This window comes from Diceros bicornis, chromosome 6, assembly GCF_020826845.1.
Source record: "Diceros bicornis minor isolate mBicDic1 chromosome 6, mDicBic1.mat.cur, whole genome shotgun sequence".
In the NCBI taxonomy this organism is placed as follows: domain Eukaryota; kingdom Metazoa; phylum Chordata; class Mammalia; order Perissodactyla; family Rhinocerotidae; genus Diceros; species Diceros bicornis.
The window spans coordinates 33,259,695-33,281,572 of NC_080745.1; the positions used below are offsets into that span (position 1 = coordinate 33,259,695).

General features: G+C 39.7%; 3 protein-coding genes across 3 annotated transcripts in view; all 3 read left to right on the top strand.

Annotated features, from left to right (window-relative positions):
• Window positions 1–18,258, top strand: part of CFAP70 (cilia and flagella associated protein 70) — a 112,285-nt gene extending 94,027 nt beyond the window's left edge. The window contains exons 23-28 of the mRNA XM_058543195.1: window positions 1,058–1,210; window positions 1,733–1,894; window positions 5,437–5,526; window positions 9,818–9,919; window positions 16,456–16,503; window positions 17,963–18,258. Coding sequence (XP_058399178.1) covers window positions 1,058–1,210; window positions 1,733–1,894; window positions 5,437–5,526; window positions 9,818–9,919; window positions 16,456–16,503; window positions 17,963–18,043 — 636 coding nt within the window. The 3' untranslated portion in view covers window positions 18,044–18,258. The remainder of the gene's footprint in view (window positions 1–1,057; window positions 1,211–1,732; window positions 1,895–5,436; window positions 5,527–9,817; window positions 9,920–16,455; window positions 16,504–17,962) is intronic.
• Window positions 10,395–10,751, top strand: LOC131406855 (UPF0729 protein C18orf32 homolog). The gene is made up of 2 exons (XM_058542733.1): window positions 10,395–10,436; window positions 10,506–10,751. Exons 1-2 carry the CDS (start codon window positions 10,395–10,397, stop codon window positions 10,749–10,751), a joined length of 288 nt encoding a protein of 95 aa, XP_058398716.1.
• A 1,925-nt stretch (window positions 18,259–20,183) lies between the features above and the next one.
• MRPS16 (mitochondrial ribosomal protein S16) lies at window positions 20,184–21,866 on the top strand. Its single transcript, XM_058543212.1, has 3 exons — window positions 20,184–20,484; window positions 20,898–21,158; window positions 21,629–21,866. Exons 1-3 carry the CDS (start codon window positions 20,193–20,195, stop codon window positions 21,760–21,762), a joined length of 687 nt encoding a protein of 228 aa, XP_058399195.1. The 5' UTR covers window positions 20,184–20,192; the 3' UTR covers window positions 21,763–21,866.
• Window positions 21,867–21,878: the final 12 nt, after the last annotated feature.

A 21,878-nucleotide genomic window follows, 5' to 3' on the forward strand; every position in this document is an offset into this window, starting at 1 on the left:
CACAGCGCCTTATGGGGGCATAAAAATATTAAATTTTTTTATTGGTAAAACTGGGCTAGAGATCTGATTGGTTCCAGATTTGACTTACCCATGCAGTCACAGTTGGAACACCTGGAGAATTTCAGCCTCCTTCCTCTCAGAGAAGAAGAGCATCCTGTGAGGTCTACCTATCACATGGGAAACAAGAAATATATCCATGAAGCAAGCAGTAGGAGAGAGAGCACTATCCAGGAGCCAAGAGAGTTGGCCCTGCAGAGTGCATGTTCCCCTTGAGGGTGGGAGTGGGCCACATTAAAGCTTTCCCAATAGAGAAACAGGCTCTCTGTCTCCCTGATAAGTCACTATCCCCCCGTGTCAAAAAGCCAGAATGCAGGTAGAGGAACAGCTGCAGAGTGTGCTCCAAATATTTTCCTAAGAAGTGTTAGTGGAAGTTTCTATGTTATAGGCTGAGATGGGAAGAGAGAGACAAGAAGGATTTCCTTTTCTGCTTAGCAAGTACATCTGATTTTGTCAAATTTGCAGGCCTAATATAGTATTAAAAACAAAGAATAGCCCCAAGTACAAAACTGGTGAACATAAGTGTTTGAGAGTGTGTCAGAAACAAACATTTATGTTTCAAACATTTATGATCCCAACTCTAGAATTTTAGAAAGGAGGTTTTATCTCACTGCAAGTTGCCTTACAATTACAGCTGCCTGAAAATGTTATCTCATGTGTAGATGGGGTGGTTGATGAAGTTCCTCTGTCTGTTGCATAACAAATACAGGCTAAAACCCATCTAGTATGATGACCAGCAAGACCAGAATTGTGCGATACTGCAGATTATTCATTTGGAAATGTCTACATTTGGTGACTAAGTGAATAGCTGGTAATGGAACCATGATGTGCTGAATGTTTATAATTCACCTCTAACCTTTTGAAGTTGATAATCATTTCATTCTATAATATATTCCTTATTATTTTATTATCAGAGACAGAATCTTCAACCACGAGAACTGTGGAACTGACACAATGCAGCTATTTACATGTTCTTTGTAATCTGGTTTTTTCTTTGCAGTATGTGCATAGAGTGCTTGCACATGAGCTGTTATGCCCTCAAGGAGGCCCCAGCTGTGAGTATTACTTGGTGCTAGCCCAGACACACCTTCTCAAGAAGGACTTTGCTAAGGCAGAGGAATACCTTCAACAAGCAGCCCAGATGGACTACCTGGTAATAACTTTTGCTAGAGCCTCTTGAGTTTAGTTTGGAGAAGGGGCGAGCAAGCTTTCTTAAAGCTGGTAATGTCATATCACAGGTAGATTTCTGGTCACCAGAGGTGGGGGTCATCAGTTGTCAGTAAACTCATCTATTTCCTTTCATTTGTTTTTCTTAAGTAACCATGAGTTTTGCAAAGGGCAGAGGAAAGGATAAGGACAGCTCTTTAGCAGATAATTTATTTATTTCAAGTTTCCTGGATTTCTGTTATCTCATTGTGAACACTATCGTGGTTATGCTTGAATGTTTTCTTAATATTTACCCCAAAGACAAAATGGCTTTGAAGAATGCAAGACAGAAATGAGAGGGCAGACCTAGAAAAATATCTGCCAGTGCAATTGAATGGCCCTCTTTCTAATTGAGTGCTATTAGAAAAAGAAAATGGACTTAATCTAAATTTAAATGTTAAACAAAAACCATTAATGTACGTTTAAATATCACCTCATCCCATGTACTACTTGTTCTTCACTTTCTCAGAACCCTAACGTCTGGGGTGTGAAGGGCCATCTCTGTTTTCTGAGTGGAAACCATGCTGAGGCTAAGGCATGCTATGAGCGAACTATTAGTTTTGTAGTGGATGCTTCTGAGATGCACTTCATCTTCCTGCGACTGGGGCACATCTATCTGGAAGAGAATGAGGTGAGGGATAGAGGATAGGGAGTAACCGTGTAAATCAGGTCGTGGTCTGGGATCTGATTACAGTTCAAGCATTAATATCCACCTATGTGGACTAAAAATAGTAATATGATAATGACACTTTTACATCCAAAAGTAAAGTAACTTGCCCTACATCAGGTAACTACTAATTAATAGGAGCAGGATTCAAATCCAGGCAGTCTAATACTAGAGTCTGTGGTTTTAACCATTGTGATACTAAAAAGTTAAGACCTCAATAAATGTTATTTTAGCTAACTTTCTTTTATTATTAGTGGTAGAAACATTCTTAGCTTGACTTAACCAACAAAGTGTCATGGGCTTCAAAATCTCCAAACTTCCTCCTCAACACAAAGGGTCATATTTAACTCAGGTGAGGCTAACCCCATTCCACAGGGCACTCTGACCTGGCTCTTTAGCAATTCCTCTCCATATTTTAGGAGTACTCCAAGGCCTTCTAAAAGGAACTTTCTTTTATGGAAAATTTCAAATACATACAAAGTAAACAGAATACAGTTATTCATTGCTTAATGACAGGGATATGTTCCGAGAAATGCATCGTTAGGTGATTTCATCATTGTGTGAACATCATAGAGTGTACTTACACAAACCTAGATGGTATAGCCTACTACACACCTAAGCTATATGGTACTAATCTTATGGAACCACCATCGTATATGAAGTCCGTCATTGACCGAAACATCGTTATGTGGTGCGTGCCTATAGTAGAAAGAACCAACGTGGACACATCATCCCACTTCAATAATTATCAACATTCTGCCAAAGGCCTTTTGATTCCATGCTTTTGTTTTGACTTCATTCCACTTTTCCCCCCAGAGCACCCAATTCTCTTTCCTTTTTTTTTTTTCTGTGAGGAAGATCAGCCCTGAGCCAACATCTGCCAATCCTCCACGTTTTGCTGAGGAAGACTGGCCCTGGGCTAACATCCATGCCCATCTTCCTCTACTTTATATGGGACTCCGCCACACCATGGCTTGACAAGCGGTGCGTTGGTTTGCTCTGGGGATCTGAACCCCAGGCCGCCGCAGCGGAGCACGCACACTTAACCGCTACACCACCGGACCAGCCCCTCTCTTTCTAGTTAAAATAAAACAACAACAGCAACAAGAAGTTACAATGCCTTATAATTTAAGTAGGAAGTCTCACATAGGCTTGAGAGAGAAAAATCACTATCACATTGCAGAAAAAGTTTTCTTTCTGATGTCATTGCAAGCTGCATCTTCACAGAGCTGCTGACTTATCCAGTCACTATGCAAGCAGTTCTTAAGCTATTTGCTGAAGCTCAGCTATAGTTCCATCTCTCACATTGGAGATACAAGACAAGGAGTGGTCTTTTGAGGGCTACCTCTTTTGGAAATTTCTTTTTTGAGTCTTTCTAAATGTCTCCTATTACTGAGAGCTTCTAAGACCTTTTAGAATAAGAGAACAGACTCTCAGAAAAATGAGGCTCTATCAACTGTACCCTTAGTTCAGAGATTCTTTATCTGTCATCCCACCACATGATGTCACTTTTAGATGAAAGGGGGTAATCCATAAAATCTAAGTAGAATTCAGATAATCATTGTAGTTACCCAGAACTTTCAGTATAACTCTGTGCCTCAACTCTTGCAAAGAATATGAACATATTTGGAACTGCTTCCACGTCAAAGTCTGCCCTTTAATTTGGTCTATCCTTCTCACACAAGTCTTCTTGTGATAGCTCCCTTAAAATAGACATAAAAATACAATCCAAGCCCAGAACAGCCAACACAATATTGAAAGAGAAGAAGAAAGGCGGAGGACTGACCCTACCTGACTTCAAGACTTACTATAAAGCTACAATAGTCAAGACAGTGTGGTATTGGTGAAAGAATAGACAAATAGATCAATAGAACGGAATAGAGAGCCCAGAAATAGACCCACATAAATATAGTCAACTGATCTTTGACAAAGGAGCAAAGATAATACAATGGAGCAAAGATAATCTTTTCAATATATGATGGTGGAACAACTGGACATCCACATGCAAAAAAACGAATCTGGACACAGACATTACACCCTTCACAAAAATTAACTCAAAATGGATCATAGACCTAAATGTAAAATGCAAAACTATAAAACTCCTAGAAGATAACATAAGAGATAACCTAGATGACTCGGGTATGGTAATGACATTTTAGATACAACACCAAAGGCATGATTCATGAAAAAAAGAATTGAAAAGTTGAACTTCATTGAAATTAAAAACTTATGCTCTGCAAAAGATAATGTGAAGAGAATGAGAAGACAAGCCACGGACTGGGAGAAAATATTTGCAAAAGACACCTTTGATAAAGGACTGTAATCCAAAATATACGAAGAACTCTTAAAACTCAACAATAAGAAAACAAACAACCTGATTAAAAAATGGGCCAAACACCTTAACAGACACCTCACCGAAGAAGATATACAGATGGCAAATAAGTATATGAAAAGACATTCCACATCATATGTCATCCGGGAAATGCAAATTAAAACAACAATGAGATACCACTACACACAAAAATCTGGCCAAAATCTGGAACACTGACAATACCAAATGCTGACAAAGAACAACAGGAACTCTCATTCATTGCTGGTGGGAATGCAAAATGGTCCAGCCACTTTGGAAAACAGTTTGGCGATTTCTTACAAAGCTGAAAATATTCTTACCATATGCTGCAGTGATTATGCTCCTTGGTATGTACCCAAAGGAGTTGAAAGCTTATGTCTACACAAAAACCTGTACACAGATGTTTATAGTACCTTTATTCATAATGGCCAAAACTTGGAAGCAACCAAGATGTCCTTCAGTAGGTGAATGGATAAATCAACTGTGATACATCCAGACAATGGAATATTACTCAGCACTGAAAGGACATAAGCTAGTAAGCCATGAAAAAGCATAAAGGAACCTTAAATGCATATTACTAAGTGAAATAAGCCAATCTGAGAAGGCTACGTACTGCATGATTCCAACAGTATGACATTCTGGAAAAGGCAAAGCTATGGACACAGTAAAGAGATCAGTGGTTTCAAGTGACTAGGGGAAGGGAAGTGATGAATAGATGGAGCACACAGGATTTTTAGGGCAGTGAAAATACTCTAATGATGGATACATGTCATTATACATTTGTCCAAGGCATAGAATGTATAATACCAAGAGTGAATCCCAAGATAAACTATGGACTTTGGGTAATGATGATGTGTCACTGTAGGTTCATCAGATGTAACAAATGTACCACTCTGGTGGGGGATGTTGATAATAGGAGAGGCTACGCATGTCTGGGGGAAGGAGGTATATGGGAAGTCTCTGTACTTTCCTCTCAATTTTGCTGTGAACCTAAAACTGCTCTAAAAAAAATTGTCTTTAAAAAACATATAATTCAAGGACTCATTTAACTTAGATTGATCTGGAATGCAACTACAGAAGTCCCATTATTATCCTAACAATGCAGTGTTTGAAGCTTCCAGAAGAACAATAGTTTAGTGGTGCTTTCTTTCTACAGTATGAAAAGGCAAAGAAAACCTACCTGCAAGCCTGTAAGAGATCACCTTCATGCCTTACCTGGCTAGGACTAGGAATCGCCTGTTATCGGGTAAGAGGATGAAGCCTTGAGACTAGGCCTTGACACAGCTGATCTTGATTCCTTGTTCTTCCAGGCACCCTGGGAGTTTGTGATGACAGTGGGATGGCAGTCAGGGCAGTCCTCTCTGGTGAAAAGTTGCTTTTCAAAGTTGTTCAGTAGACTGAAGGTCAATCTGAACTAGAAAAATAAAACGTTCTTTAAAAACCCCACAAAAACCTGAATCAGGAAGCTATATAATAAAAAATTTCATGTTATTTGGTACAGAAGCTCATAATTTTATGATGTTATCTGTAAGAAAAAAGTGATATGGGATATGAAGAATCTACTCAATTAAATTAAAGAAAGTGATTGATATTTATTAAGCTTTGTGGACCTTCTATATTCAGGAGGAGCTGCTGCTACAGCTTTTGGTAGACCTTTTGCTCCACCACCCCTAACAACTCCCTAGTCACCCTTCCCTCCTTTCCTCCAATCTTCAAAAGAGGCATGCATCCTGCTGTTCTCGTCTAATTTCTTCACGTGTATTCTTGATTCTGTCTTTCTCCTTTTTTCCTAATACCTGACTTCCGTCATTTTTTTCTTTCTCCTTAATTGATGTTTTTGACCTTTCCCTCTCGATCAGCTGTTGATTCCCCCTTATTAAACAACAACGATAACAACAACCTTCCTGGTTGTTACCCTTAATCAAAAGAGTTCTCTACATTCTTTGTCTCCTCTTCCTCATTGCTATTTTTTTAAGCATAAAGGTAATATATGTTCATTATAGAAAATTTGGAAGATACAAAATATGAAGAAAACATAAAAGTATCCATAATCCCACCACTCAGTGATAGCCACTGTTAACATTTGAATGCATTTTCCTCCAATCTTTTTTTCATATATATATGAACGCAATTTTAACATATAAAGTTGTAAATAATATATTTACTGCTTTGTAATCTTTTTTCTACTTAACAATATGGCATTGGTATCTTCTCACATCACCAAATAGTCTAAAACATGAGTTTTGATGACTGCGTGGTGTTCCCTGGTTTGGATGTATAAGTAAGGTGACCATGTAATTTTTCATACAAACCAGGACATTTCTGAGAATGAACAGGGTGCTGTTAATAATTACACTGGAAGTGTCCCAGGTTAACTGGGACATATGATCGCTTATATGTAAGTCATGTGCCCCCCTGCTCCATCTTACGAGAAAGGATGTAAAACATTTGGAGCTGTTAGAAACCTGACAACACTGTAGAAAGTACAAAAAACCAACTAGACAAATTATTCAGCATAAGTTGTACTCCTATTTGAGTAGTGTAAAAAATATTTTCACTGAGACAGAAACAAAAAAAACTTGAGTTAAGCCCTACCACTAAGATGTCCAAGTAATCGCTGCACCTCTTTCCCATCAATGTTTTAGTCATACTATACCTATGTGTGGATATACCATAATTTATTTGACCAATCACTTATTATTGGACGTGTTGTTAGTTTCTACAATTATACTATTATAAATAAAGCTGAGATAAACATTCTTGGACATAAATCTCCGTGCTTAATTTTGATATTTCCTTGGGATACATTCTTAAAGAATGTAGAACTTTTTTTAAGTCTTCAAATTATTGTGTCAACTTGCCTTCTAGAAAGGCTGTATACCTCTGTATACTCTCCCAGAAGGTAGGAGAGTCCATTTTACTGTTACACCATCAACAATGGGCATTAATTACCGTTTGCCAATTTGATAGGTCTCTTAATTTGCATTTTCATCACTAATGAGATTGAAATCATGTGATACAAACTCTTTCTTTACTTGTGAATTATCTGTTCATTTCCCAGGTCCCATTTACCCTTTACTTCATTGCAATTAAGTGTGTACATCGTACCACTTTGCTGAAACTTCTTTGACAGAAGTCCCCTATAGCATCCTAATTGCTAAGTGCAGTAGACACTTAGATGAAGTCTCTGTGGCACTTAACCCTGTTGACTACTTCCTTCCTGAAGCCCTCTCTTCCCTTGACTTCAATACTGCATTCACATCCTTCCACTTCTGCGCTTTCTTCTCTGGTATCTCCTTCTCAGCCTTTTTTGCTTAGTCCTAGTCTTTTACTGACCATAAAACTGTTGGGTCCCCCTGGGTTCTACAGTCAGCCCTCTTCTCCTGTCATCTTATTTATTCTCCCTAAGAAATATCATCTACCCCAGTGCTCTTAACTACCACTTGTGCTCTCATGAATCCTAAAGCTTCAGTTCGTAACACTTTTCAAGTTTTGACCCTTATATCAAACAATGCAATGGACAGCTCCATTTGATGGTTCTCTAGACACCTCACAGTGTACATATCCAAAACATAACCTAACTTATCTGTGAAGGATCCTCACATTCCTTAAGCCTATACTTTCTCCTGTATTCCCTGTCTTGGCGAATGGGACTATAATGAACCCAATCAGGGCCGGCCCCGTGGCTTAGCGGTTGAGTGCGCGCGCTCCGCTGCTGGTGGCTGGGGTTCGGATCCCGGGCGCGCACCGACGCACCACTACTCCGGCCATGCTGAGGCTGCATCCCACATACAGCAACTAGAAGGATGTGCAACTATGACATACAACTATCTACTGGGGCTTTGGGGGAAAAATAAATAAAAAATTAAAAAAAAAATAATGAACCCAATCAACCAAGCCAGAAACTTAAAGGCTATCCTAATCTACTTCTCCTTACTTTTAATAAGGCATCAGATATCCTATTGATTTTGTCTCCTAAATGTCTCTTGAGTCTATTCTCTCTTCTTCATCCCTATTTTTACTGCTCTAATTCAAGCCTCATCCCCTCTTTATCTGCTAGGTTGATCTCCTGTCCTCTCTCAATTCATTTCCCTCATTGTTATCAAAGTGGTCTTTAAAATATGCAAATACCATGTTACTTCTCTACTTAAACCCTTTAATGGCTAACCCTTGTTTGTTTCAGAATAAAATTCAGATTCCTTTGAATGAGTATATATGATCTGGTCTCTGCCTAACTCTAGTCTTATCACTTCCTTTATTTTCCCTTCTCTCTCTCTCTTTTCTCCAGCCACACAGGCATACTTAAGAGTTTCCTGAGCACGCCATGCTCTCTTATGCCTCCATGCCTTTGTATATGATATTCATTTTACCTAGAATGCCTTTCTTCACCTTGTACGGCTAACTCCTATTCATCCTTCAAGATTCACTTTAGCAATGTTTCTTCTCAGAGGCCATCCTTTAATCTCAGGGTAGAATTAGTCCTATTTTCCTTTGTCCCTCCACTAGATCATATATATGCATTTATTATAGAAATGTTTATTGTGTATTGGAACAATTTATATGTTTGAGTTTTCATTTTATTTTCTTACATATCTGTCAGTGAACTCTTTGAGGGCAGGGATTGTATTTTATCTTTTTATTCCCAATATCTAGCAAACTGCCTGACATAGAGTAAATCCTTAGCAATATAGATTGATTGAATAATAAATCAATATCTCAGAGACATTTAAAGTGTGGGCCAAGGTATTGGTATTGCTGAAAGGCCATTCTTCATATTGTCTTGGGCCTAGAAACCCATTATTTTCTTTTCTAAAACAGAAAAAATGAACAGCTACTTTACTGGAGAGAGGAGGGACTTGTTCATTCTTTAGGTAGCCTTTTGGAAGATTTTACAAAGCAAACTCACAGTTTTAGGAAGCAGTAATGATATTCATGTGCCCAGAGCTCAGGAAGCACCCTAGAGTCTCTGAATATTGTATTGATTGCTCAAGATTGTGCTGTTAATGACTAATTTTAGGGGAAAGGAAGCTTTCTGAACAATAGTATTTTGACAGGGTAATAGGACTTTAACCTTAAGAAAGGGATGCACAATATAAAGAAAAAAACTACAAATGTCTGGCAGCCCACTGTGTATGGGGAAATCACTGAATGATGTACACATGACAGTGAATACTTCTGGTTTTCCAGCCCTGGCACCTGAAGCTCCATGGTTCATGGATGCCCAGACAGGACTGCTATAGAGGGAAGAGAAAGAAAGAGGTATAACTTGAAAGCATAGCAAGCAGGGCTCCAGATTCTCCTCTCTGGCTTTTTAATCAGAGCAGTTCTACTTTTAACTGTTTCATATACTGGTCCACCACATAAGATTTTGTTTGAAGAAAGGATCTGTTGCTAAAAATTTAAAAAGTTGAAAACTGTTGGTATAGGTCACGTACACCAATGTTATTTGGACATAGTGTTTTCAGCTAAGCTGACTCCAGCTGGCTTAAGTGAATACTTTGACTTAACAACTCACACGTCTGTTTTTTTTTGTCAAGCTGGAGGAGCTCACGGAGGCTGAGGATGCTCTCTCTGAAGCCAATGCATTGAACAACTACAATGCTGAAGTATGGGCATATCTGGCTCTGGTCTGCCTGAAAGTGAGTGTTTATTATCCTTACACAATGCCCTTTTAGGGCAAAGAGGTGAGAGACCAAATAAAGCAAGAGATAGCGGGATGGCCATTAATGCATGATAGTTGAGGTTTGATGAGCTTCAGATTTGGTCATGATACTGATGATGAAGGACAAGCCACATCTGGCAATGTGCTTAAAAATCATATAGTCAGGTGTGTTTGTCTGGAAAGGAGATTCTAAAAATTGGATTGAGCCATTTGGGCTTGGTGGTCGCGGATGAGCAGGAGTGGGGTGGGCCGGGGCTGACTGCCAGTTGGGGGTTCTGGGTGAGGTAGGCTCCCTGCGGCACTTTAGAGCTACTCCACAGGCCCCAGCCCAGGCTGCGCTAACCAAGCCCCGCTCGGTGTGTGCTCTGCCTCAAGATGAAGGAGGATGTGGGGATCAGAGCCTGACTTAGGGTTGGGGTTAGGAATGCTGAATGGGGAGCCATGCAGGGGCAATGACTACAGTGCAGTGGGATGGCAGATTAGAGTTGAGGGTGGTGAGCTGTTCTCCTTCTGCCTTCTGCCCTCCTCGGCACCTCTCTGCCTGCCTGCGCTCTCATGTTTAGGAGCTCAAGCCTCAGATAGTGGTGTGCATTCCTTGTATAGTCATTCCAGTTATGCTCTGGATCTACAAAAAATTCCTGGAGCCATACACATACCCTCTGATTTCCCCCTTTGTTAGTCATATTTGGCCTAGAAAAGCTATATCAGAATCCAACGATAAAAATAAAGGCAAAGTAGACTATAACAGTGCAGACATAAATGGGTTATCAACAAAAGGACCGACAGAAATCTCTGATAGACTAAAGTGATTTTCCCAAAAGATCCTATTGTTTTAAAAATGGACCTGATACTATGAAGCATCTTCTTTGTAATTGTCTCTGACATTTTTCTCTGAGACCAGCCAGAATTTGGGATAGGTTGTTTAGATATTTACCTGATACTAATCAGGAAATACAGAGTATTTATATTTAAAATGTATTTAGTTATGTTTAATGACCTCATTCCTGAGTTCCTTTTTCATTAAAACAGTTTTCATTTCAAAAAAATAAATTTTAGGGTTCCCATTCAAGACCTGTATGGATAAAATGGTAAAACTTTATTGAACATAGAAATACCATGTTCACGGACAGGAAGTTTCAATAACACAAAGATGAAAAATTTCCCCAAATATCTAAGTTGAATGCAATCTCAATAAAAATAATAAGATAGTTTTTGTGAGGAATTTGATAAGATAACCCTAAAATTCACTTAGCCAGTAAAGGCCAAAAAATAGCTATGACAATATGGGTGGAGAAATAAGGAGTGAGGGCTCTCCTGCCAAACATCAAGCCTTATTATGAAGCTCTAATAATTAAAACTGAGTGGTATTGGTGTAGGAATATATAAGTGGAACATAATTGATAAAAAGAAATAGATCCACATATATATGGAAACTTAGGTTTTGATTAGATGGTATTTAAAAATAATTGGGGTTTTCTAGGAATTTACCCTGAAAATATTCCTCCAGCAACTCAAAAATACATTTGCACAAGGTTATTGATTACAACATTATTGCAATTGCAAAATATTGGAAACCATATACACAGGACAATGTTTCAATAAACTATGGTGTATCCACATAATGGAGTACTATGCAGCTGAAAAAAAGAAGAAGAAATATGAACCGATGTGAAGTGATTTCCAGGATATATTGTTCAGTGAAAAAAATAAAGGGCAAGACTTTCTATAGTATACCACCTTTTGTATAAGAAAGAAGGAAAAAGAAGAAATTATACATAGATTTGCTCATTTGTACAAAAAAACCAGAGGAAGGAAAAACCAGAGATTAATGAGAGTGGGTCTTACAGGACATGGCAGGCATAGGGTAGAAGGAAAGGAGAGAATGATGGGGTAACACTCTGTGATTGTACCTTTCTGTACAGATCTGACTTTTGGAACCATGTTAATGTTTCATATGTTTTTTTAAAAAGAAATAAAATCAACAAGAAATAGGGGAATCATATAATTCATATCACAAACAAAAAACCAAAACTATTTCCATTGAATAACATAATAACACTGAAGGTGGGAAAAAGACAACTATCTCAAGATACTTTAAAAAAATTATTTAGAATACATACCCTCAGACTAAAAGAAAAAAAACTCTATACAAATATTGGGCTCTAGTTAGTAGGCTTTTTTGCAGAGTCATAAGTTAGCTGTTCTGAAATTACTAAGTATTCTATGATTTACAAAATAAGTAATTATATTGTGGATCATGGGAGCCAAGTTTCTGTCAGAGAATTGAGTAATAAATATGTAAACAGGGAAGACAGAATGACCTAGTAGTGGTGGATTAGAATTAGAGATACTAGTGTGAACTCATGATTTGACAGATAGATTTTATATATGTGTGTGTGTATATATATATATTATATATAGTTGAGGAGGGCATGAGTACATGTAGTGCTCAGGTCTTGGTTTCTCAATCCATTAAAAGGAACTAGGGCATTTGTCCAGTTTAAGAAAATAAAGGTATCAGAGGCTCCTTGGAAAAGGGCTGATTCTAGGACTGGGAGAGGGAAAGTACAAGATGAGTCTGGAATATCTTGTTGAATCACAGTAAAAAGTGCGCAAAGAAAGATTGAGACATATCAAAAGCACACAGGGAAAAAAGAAAAGACAAAGGAACTAGCTTAAAGGGGGGACTCCCACTGGCCCTATCTGGGACAATTTTTTTTTTTTTTAAAGATTTTATTTATTTATTTTTTCCCTCCAAAGCCCCAGTAGATTGTTGTATGTCATAGCTGCACATCCTTCTAGCTGCTGTACGTGGGACGCGGCCTCAGCATGGCCAGAGAAGTGGTGTGTCCATGCACGCCCGGGATCCGAACCCGGGCCGCCAGCAGCGGAGCCCACGCACTTAACCACTAAGCCACGGGGCCGGCCCCTATCTGGGACAATTTGACCATCAAAATAAATAATTATAGTAAAGGATTACAAATGAGAATCTATGAACCCACAGTGATATAATTAAACAAATAAATAAATGGTAGAAAAGGAAAGCTTACTGTAGAAGGCCAACTATTCAATGTATAAGGAATTATGGATTTAGAAAATCACAATTTGGAAACCACCATAATAATAATTAATTCAGGGAACAGTCATCAATGTATGCTGAAATTATGGATGAATATTTAAGGAGTAGGAAGATATTTACATAGTCTCCAAATATTTCCCCCCAAGATATTTATTAATTACAAAGGGGAACATAGTAATGTTATAGTAGAAAAACCTGGCGGATAACAATCTAAACAAATGATCAATGTTACCATCACCAGTATTGGGATAAACAGCATGTGCCTCCTGATAGGACACACTGAGGAGAACACATCATCTTTGTAGTATTCCTGCCAAAAGTTCATAACCTGATATAATCATGAAGAAACATCAGACAAACACAAATTGAGGAATATTTTATAAAATAACTGTCCTGTACTCTTCAGAAATGCCAATGTCATGAAACACAAAGACTCAAGAGCTGTTCCGGATTAAAAGAAACTGAAGATATGAATATTGAATTCAAGGCATGATCTTGAATTTTCTTTTGCTATAGAAGACATTATTGGGACATTTGGAAAAATCTGAATGAGTTCTATAGTAGATTAGCTAAGTACAATAATTAGTATTGTATTTATACTGATTTCCTGATTTTGATAATTGTACTGTGGTTATGTAAGAGAATGTCCTTGATTTTAGAAAACACATACTGAAGTCTAAAATTGCATCATGTCTGCAATTTACTCTCAAATGGTTCAGGAAAAGTTAAAATATATACTTATGTATGTGTGTGTGTGTGTGTGTGTGTGTGTGTGTGTGTACAGAGAGGAGAGAACTGTTATTGTAACTTTAATATGAAATGTCAAAAAATTTAAAAGATAATTTATTAAGATAATGCAAATTAACACCACACTACATACCCACTAGAATGGCTTAAATCAAAAAGACTGACAATACCAAGTATTGACAAGGATGTGGAGAAACTGGAACCTTCATACATTGCTGGTGGGGTTGCAAATTAGCACAACGCCTTTGGAAAACAGTTTGGCAGATTCTTAAAAGTTAAAAATACACTTACCATATATCCCAGCAATTCTACTTCTTGGTATCATAGTAAAAACATATGCCCACACAAAGATTTCTCTATTTCATTGCAGCATTTAATAAGCCAAAGACTGGAAACATTCCAAATGTCCATCAGTGAATGGATAAACAAAATGTGGTGTATTTACACAATGGAGTACTACTACTCAGCAATAAAAATGAAATTCTGATTCATGCAACAATACAGATGAACCTCAGAAACATTACACTAAGTGAAAGAAACAAGGCACAAAAGATTACATATTATATGATTCCATTTATATGAAATTAGGAAAACTATAGAGACAAAATAGGGCTAAGCGTGGGATTGGGGATTGACTGCAAACAGCCATGAAGGAACTTTTTGGGAGTAATAAAAATCTTCTAAAAGTGGATTGTGGTGATGGTTGCACAATTGAACCTTAACATTAGTGAATTTTATGGTATGTAAATTATACTTCAATAAAGATATTTTAAAAAGACTATATAGCCCCACCAAAATGAGGAACAAATGGACTATTCAATAAATAGTGGTGGAGTCACTGGTTATCTATATAAAAAAATTAATTCTTTACCTCACACCACACACACACACACACACACACACACACACACAATTCCAGCTGGTTTAAAGACTTAAATCTTAAAACTTGAGACTGTTTAGAAGAAAATATAGAGAATACCTCTATGCCCTCGGGTTGTGCAAGGTGTCTTATGCCTGTAAAAGCACAAGCCAAAAATAAAATATCAATAAATTAACAACTTTAAAGTTGGAAACTCATTTATAACAAAAGACACTAAAATAAAGCTTCAGGACTTTTTTAATTATAAATATTTGCAGCATTTATAACTAATAAAGGATTAATATCCAGATTATATAAATAGCTCCTACAATAAGAAAAAAGGTTACACGATAGGAATATACAATTTGCTGAAGTGGAAATTGTAAAAGTCAATAAATGTATGAAAAGAAGTTCTGCCTCACTATTAATCATGAAAATGCAATTTAAAATAATGATGTGAAAGAAATTCACATCCATCTTGGCAAAAATTAGTCTGATATTACCAATATTGATAAGGATTCTCAGAATTGCTAGTGGATGTTAACTGGTATAACTACTTTGAAGTGCAGTATTCCATTATCTAGTCACATTCCTATCTACAACTTAGAAATTTTATATCTAGATACATTTCCTCCCATGGAAATTACCAGAAGACATGTACAAGGATGTAAACTGCAGCATTTTCCACTATAGCAACAACAACAACAAAAAAAATTGTCATTCTTTTCCAAAATTGTTTTGGCTCTTCTGGATCCTCACATCATTTGGCTCTCTGCCTCCCTATGGCAGAAGTGAAACAAAGGTGATAGTGATAGGAAGGAAGATGTGCTGGAAAATGCCCATGGAATTCAGTGAACTTCAGGTGGGAAAACTTCAAAGTGTAGATATCATTACCCAAAAGAAAGTCTTTTGGGTAATGAAAGTTTTGTGAACCAGTACAAATTTACCAGAGACTAGCACTTATCAGGAAATTAGACTAGATATTCTCTAAGTTCCCTTCTAGCCTGAACATTCTGTGGTTCTCATATTTATGTATTTAAGCTTTCCCAAGTGACTTTGTATACTCTTAATTTGTTATGCACAAACTTGTGAAGTATAATAGTGAATTTATATTATTCTCATTTAACGCCTAGATGAGTGCTTCACACAAGAATAACGTGGAGGAGTAGTTAGTGTTCTTAACCAGATTTACATGAAGTAATTCCAGTATCTGCTTTTTCTAATGCATAGAGACAGGATAAAGTGTAGTAGGTAAAAACTTAGACTCTGCATTGTTGGAAAACCTGGCTCCTCTGCTTATTAGTTTCATAACCCTGGCAAGTTATTTATCCTCTCTGTGCCTATGTTTCTCTATCTGTAAACTGGGAATTATAAATAATAGTAGTTATCCCTTAGGGTTGTTTTGAGGATTAAAAATGAAAGTACGTACTGTAAAGCACTTCAAACAATGTAAACAATTAAAACAATGTAAACCACAAAGTAAGCACTATGTAAGTGTTAGCTGTTACCAACAGAATGGCTTCAATCCTGCCTGAGAAGAACAAATGACTCACGGTGCTTTCAGGAAAAAAAAATGAGAGGCCAAGTTGTCTTTAAGCTTTTTGAAATGAAGAAGGGATTGTTTTTCTTTCATTCATTCATTCATTCATTCATTTAGATATAGATATATATATGAGAATCTGCTTTTCCCTACTACCTTTCATTTTTCTGCTTCCCCTTTGAATTCAGAGGTGTGGAATACTCTGCTTTAGGTAGAAATGTTGTGGCGATGTACTTTCCCACCATGTTTATGATACATCATCACCACCAACTGCTGCTCTTTTCTCAGGCTGGTCGGCACCTGGAAGCTGAACAGGCCTACAAGTACACGAGGAAGGTATGGCGCAGGTGCCTTCACTGTACTCTGTCTGTTCGTCTGTACTCGACGGAGGCTGGGAAACGGGGAGGAAGGTGCTGTCTTAATTCAGGACTTGACAGCATTTCATGATGTCTTTTTCTAGAGTCTTTTCTTACCATTTTTGCCAGTATCATGGGGCTGCTGGGTTTGGAATAATAACCCACATATTTCTATGGGGGATCTTTTTTCTGCCTCTTGAGAGAATATGGTTTAATGGAAAGACAGATGGCCTGGGAGTCAGTAGACCTGAATTATGGTCCTAGTTTTGTCATTAACTTACTGTGTTAACCTCTCTGGGCCTCATTTTCCTCATGTGTAAAATGAAGGTGTTGGTTTAGTCCAGGGGTCAGCAGACTTTTTCTGTAAAGGGCAAAATAGGAAATAGTTTAGTCTTCGTGGGCCAAACGGTCTCTATTGCAACTACTACACTCTGGCCTTATACTGCAAAAGCAGCCATAGACAATACATAAACAAATGAGCATGCCTGTGTTTCAAATAAAACTTTACTTACAAAAACAGGCAGCAGCCTGGATTTGGCTCATGAACAGTGGCTTGCCAACCCCTAGTCTATTCTGTCATTTATGAATTGCAAGTAATTTGACTTGAAAGATGGTAGCTTAAACAAATTGAGTTTTATTTTTCTCATTTAATGCAAGTCCAGGGCTGATACCACAGTCCACAATGTCATCAGAGACCCAAACTCTTTCTATCTTTCTGCTCCACCATCATAGCACGCAGTTTCCATCCCTCATAGTTGCAAGACAGCCATTGCAGCTCCAGCCACCATATCCACGTTTCAGGTACAATAAAGAACACAAAGGGGGAAAGAAAAAAGGGGCCATGTTAGCTATTTCACCTCCTTTTAAAGACCAATGACTTTAGCTTACATTTCATTGGCCACATGGGTCATAAGACTACCCCTAGCTGCAAGGGAAGCAGAAAATGTGGCTTTTTAGCTGGTTACATTGCTACCTTGAAAAGAAATGAAGATTTTGTTATTAAGAAAGGACAGAGTGAGTATGCAGAAGGCAACTAGATACCTCTACTACACATCTAGATTCTAAAATTAAGTTCAGATCTATTGTCTTTGATTCTTCTCTGTCTCTTGCCAAATGGGAATATTATACATTGGTCAAGATATGTTGGGTGATAATGTGAACTCCTTTAAAAATAAACTTTATTAAAGTTATTTTACAAAACAATGCACAAATTGTGAGTGTTCATACCACTTGATGAATTTTCACAAAGTGAGCATGTCCATGTAACCAGCACAATGTTCTGAGGTCTTTTAATGGAGTTACCATGAAATAGGGGATATAGGAAGAACCAATTCCATCCCAAATAATTATGGTCTTGAGCTGTGGCCTTGCAAATGAGGGGTCTCCACACAGGTATATCAGATATGACACCTGTTCTTCCCTTCTTTCCTCTTATGCAGCTGAAATTGAAAGACGAGGCTCTGCTTGCCGAGATCCACAAGGTACAGGAGACAGTTGGCTTTGGAAACCCATCTTTCTGATATCCTTCCAGCTGAAGAATTTTCTGTATAGGACTCTGAGCTCCTTTCCTTCCCAGAGAAATTAAACCCTGGAAGTTTCACCATATGAGGCCTGGAGATGGAGAACAAAAGAATCTTCACCATAAACAGAAACCCATTCACTTATTCCCATTGGCTGTCTTACTGGATGGCTACATTACTGGATGTTTTACTGGTTAACAGTAAACTGAATGACAATAAAAAATGGAAATAAGAAATTCAAAATTCATCAGTATGGTTCTGGAGTTAAGGTATACTGAGGTATATATAGGAATATAAGGTATAGTGGGTTCATTATTAGGGTTTCTGATGAAAGCTTATCAGGATCACTCCTGGAGGAAGTCAACTACTAAGGTCCTTGGCCAGGTTCACTTAGTGGAACTTGGGAATTAAGGCATCATTTTCTAAGGTGGGCCTAAAGGAAGACTGCTATGCTGGGTCACTATGTTACTGCACAAAATTGGGGTTCTCTGCCTGATGCACATAAACAAGCCAATTAATTATGGCATCAGCCTTCAGGGGAGAAATCAGCTTTTATTCTGTGAGTTCGATCTGCAGGGAGACAAGGGGCATGTGCCCTGAGATCTGTCTTCCTGATTCAGGATTTGGGGCAAAATTTAAGAGGTTAGGGAGAATAGGCTGGCACGTGGAAATGCTAGTGGCACAGGCTTTGATTGGTGGGCTTCAAGCATTTATGGTAAGCTTTTATTTTATTTTATTTTATTTTACTTATTTTTTTGTGAGGAAGATCAGCCCTGAGCTAACATCCATGCTAATTCTCCTCTTTTTGCTGAGGAAGACCAGCTCTGGGCTAACATCTATTGCCAATCCTCTTCCTTTTTTTTTCCCCCCAAGGCCCCAGTAGATAGTTGTATGTCATAGTTGCACATCCTTCTAGTTGCTGTATGTGGGAGTATGTGGGACGCAGCCTCAGCATGGCCGGAGAAGCAGTGCGTCAGTGCGCGCCTGGGATCCGAACTCTGGGCCGCCTGTAGCGGAGCGCGCGCACTTAACCGCTAAGCCATGGGGCCGGCCCCTATGGTAAGGTTTTAAACATTTATGACAAGGTTCTCAACATTTATGATGGGGTTCTAAACATTTTTGATGAGGTGGGGAAGGAATTTTAACACTGGATCTTCCTGAATGAGGGACCCCTTGCTTCTGATAAGAGTCTAGCTTTCAAGTTCTGGTCACAGCACCGTCCTTGGGTTCCATGGGGAGGAGGATCTTAGTTCTGAGGTCATTTCAGGTCATGATTTCTTCTTTTACACAGGCTCTGGCTACATGACTTTGCAATTTTTATGAAAGACAAGTCAATCTGTTGGTAAGAGATGGGGTCAGCTGAACTGGTCCTAGAGGGCCTGCGGTTACAACTACATTAGGGCAAAGAGCATATGAGTTGTGCCCAGGCCCTTTGGATCCAACAGAGAAGCTCAACAGAGAGGTCTCTGCTGACTGTGGAGGTGCTGACTCCCTCTGACCACAGGCATCTTCATGGATCTAAACCACAAGGGCTCCATTTAGAGTCCATTACCCTGTAATAGATGCAAAATTCCTCACAACTGAGGCCATCATTCTAGGGCTAGAGATGACAAATCACACTTCACCCCTGTCCTCCTGGATCACTGCACAGCAGAAATCAGGAATAAAGTCTCCCCTTCCTTTATTTTTTAAAAGAGGAGGTGGAGATACTAGGAGGGAAGGCAGAAGGCATATTAGTAAACACAGAAGGATAATAAAACTCTACATTTATAGTCCTTCTGTAGCCTCGGCCCTAAGGCTACCTCCTTTATGAAGTCTTCCTGAGGCACCAAGGAAGTATCAGGTTCACCTTCTCCTCTGCTCCCCCAGGACTGTGTACTGACCACCCCTAGTTATGCTGGTGTAACCTCACCGTCTCCCCATCAGATTGAGCTTCCTAGGAGAAGGGACAGCGCCTTTTCATTTTTGCGTTCTCAGCACCGTGCTTTGGCCCTAACAGGTGCTCAAAAAACGTCTGCAGCAAGGATGGATTTATGGAGCACTTTATCACTTTTAGCAGTACTCCTCGCTCCCCCAGGCGCTCACAGGCTACGGAGGGCCGGCAACGCCCACCGGCCTCAGCTCGCACTGCCACCCCCGGGGCACGCAAATGGAGCGCGCCTGTCCCCGGCAGTTTAAGGTTCGGTCGGGTTCACCGCGCTGCGTTCAGGGAAGTGCAGGGGCGGAGAGCGGAAGAGGCGGGGCCGGCGCGCTGTCCGCGTGCGACGGCGAGGCGCTTGGCGGTCGGTCGCGGAGGGGTGAGGCCCGCGGTCGCGCAGCGTCGGCCGTCCGCCGCCCCGCCCCAGGCCGTGGAGCTGCTGCGTGCGGGCGGCGGGAGCTCCGAGACGCCGCGCCTGGCGCACAGGGCCCGGGGCACGCCGGCTGCGCCATGGTCCAGCTCAGTGAGTGATCGGGCCGAGAGACCTCCCTGCGGTGCGGGGTGGGGGCGTGCGGGACCTGGTGGGGCAGCGCTCTTCCCAGGTGAGCGGGAGGCAGCCCGAACCTGCAACAGCCTTACATGTGATCCTCCTCTCAGTTTTTTTCTCACCGAAACCCTATGAGCTAGATGGCATTCATTTTATAGATGACGCAGCTGAGGCTCCGACATGGTCACAGAGCCAGTAAAGGGCAGGCCTTTGCTGAGGGGATTAGGGGATGAGGAGGAAGTCGTTTCTGGCTGGAGTGCATGGATAGTATCTACGCCGGATTGACAAGAATTAGTTGGAAGTAAGGACATTTCAGTGGAGGGAGATTGTTTCATCTACCTCGTTTTGTGCCCTCAGTTCTTTTGTCTTAACTACTTATTTCTCTATAGCTACTCTCCTCTGCAGAGCCTACCACGGAGGCCACTTAACCATTCGCCTTGCCCTGGGCGGCTGTACCAACCGGCCTTTCTACCGCATCGTGGCTGCTCACAACAAGTGTCCCAGGGATGGCCGTTTTGTGGAGCAGCTGGGCTCCTATGATCCACTGCCCAACAGTCATGGAGAGAAACTCGTTGCTCTCAACCTGGAACGGATCCGGCATTGGATCGGCTGTGGAGCCCACCTCTCTAAGCCTGTGGAAAAGCTTCTGGGTAACTCAACTCTAGCCTTACCTCATTGAAGAGATTTTAAATTGAAGTCAGTTCCAGGATGATGAGAATAAAGAATGATTTTCATCATCTCTAGGCTGCTCAGGACTGGAGTGAAAGCTGAAGTTGTGATCTAATTGCCACTTTGAATCTGACTCCTTTATGGACTTTTTGGGTGACTTGTATTTTATGGTAAAAATGAGAATAGTGTGTCTTGAATGGCCATTTGTCAGTTTGTCTTTTATTCAAGTAAGGAGAATAGTGTTAGGAAGTAGACAACATCCATTGTCTCCTTAAAGTAAATGGAGAGGAGGGAGCTGGGGAGAAGTAAGACAGGTTGCAGGGTGAGGAGCATGTTTTAAATCCATGCTCTAGGTCAGGTCTCTGTGAGACCTCAGTTCTGTGAGGCTGAATTCCCAGGGAAACATTGGCTTGTACTGTATTGTAATGAATGAAAATCCTGTTGCTTTTAGGTCTTTCAGGCTTTTTCCCTCTGCATCCCATGATGATCACAAATGCTGAGAGACTGCGACGGAAACGAGCACGAGAAGTCCTCTTAGCCACTCAGAAAACAGATACAGAGGCTATAGAAACAAAAGCAATCTGACTTCAGTGAGCAGTGGGAACAAAGTCAAAGTCCTCTTAAAACACCTGTGCAGAGCTCTTAATTTTATCAGATTTAGAGGTCAATAAATGGAGTTTTTTAAGTCACCTATGCTCTTC

Excerpts from the sequence above, each read along its gene's own strand:
- LOC131406855 (XM_058542733.1), top strand. The coding sequence starts at position 10,395 with ATGACTACAGTGCAGTGGGATGGCAGATTAGAGTTGAGGGTG. Across the intron at positions 10,437-10,505 it reads GCAGATTAGAGTTGAGGGTG|GAGCTCAAGCCTCAGATAGT; the intron begins GTGAGCTGTTCT and ends TCTCATGTTTAG.
- MRPS16 (XM_058543212.1), top strand. The coding sequence starts at position 20,193 with ATGGAGCGCGCCTGTCCCCGGCAGTTTAAGGTTCGGTCGGGTTCACCG. Across the intron at positions 20,485-20,897 it reads CTGCGCCATGGTCCAGCTCA|CTACTCTCCTCTGCAGAGCC; the intron begins GTGAGTGATCGG and ends ATTTCTCTATAG. Across the intron at positions 21,159-21,628 it reads GCCTGTGGAAAAGCTTCTGG|GTCTTTCAGGCTTTTTCCCT; the intron begins GTAACTCAACTC and ends TGTTGCTTTTAG.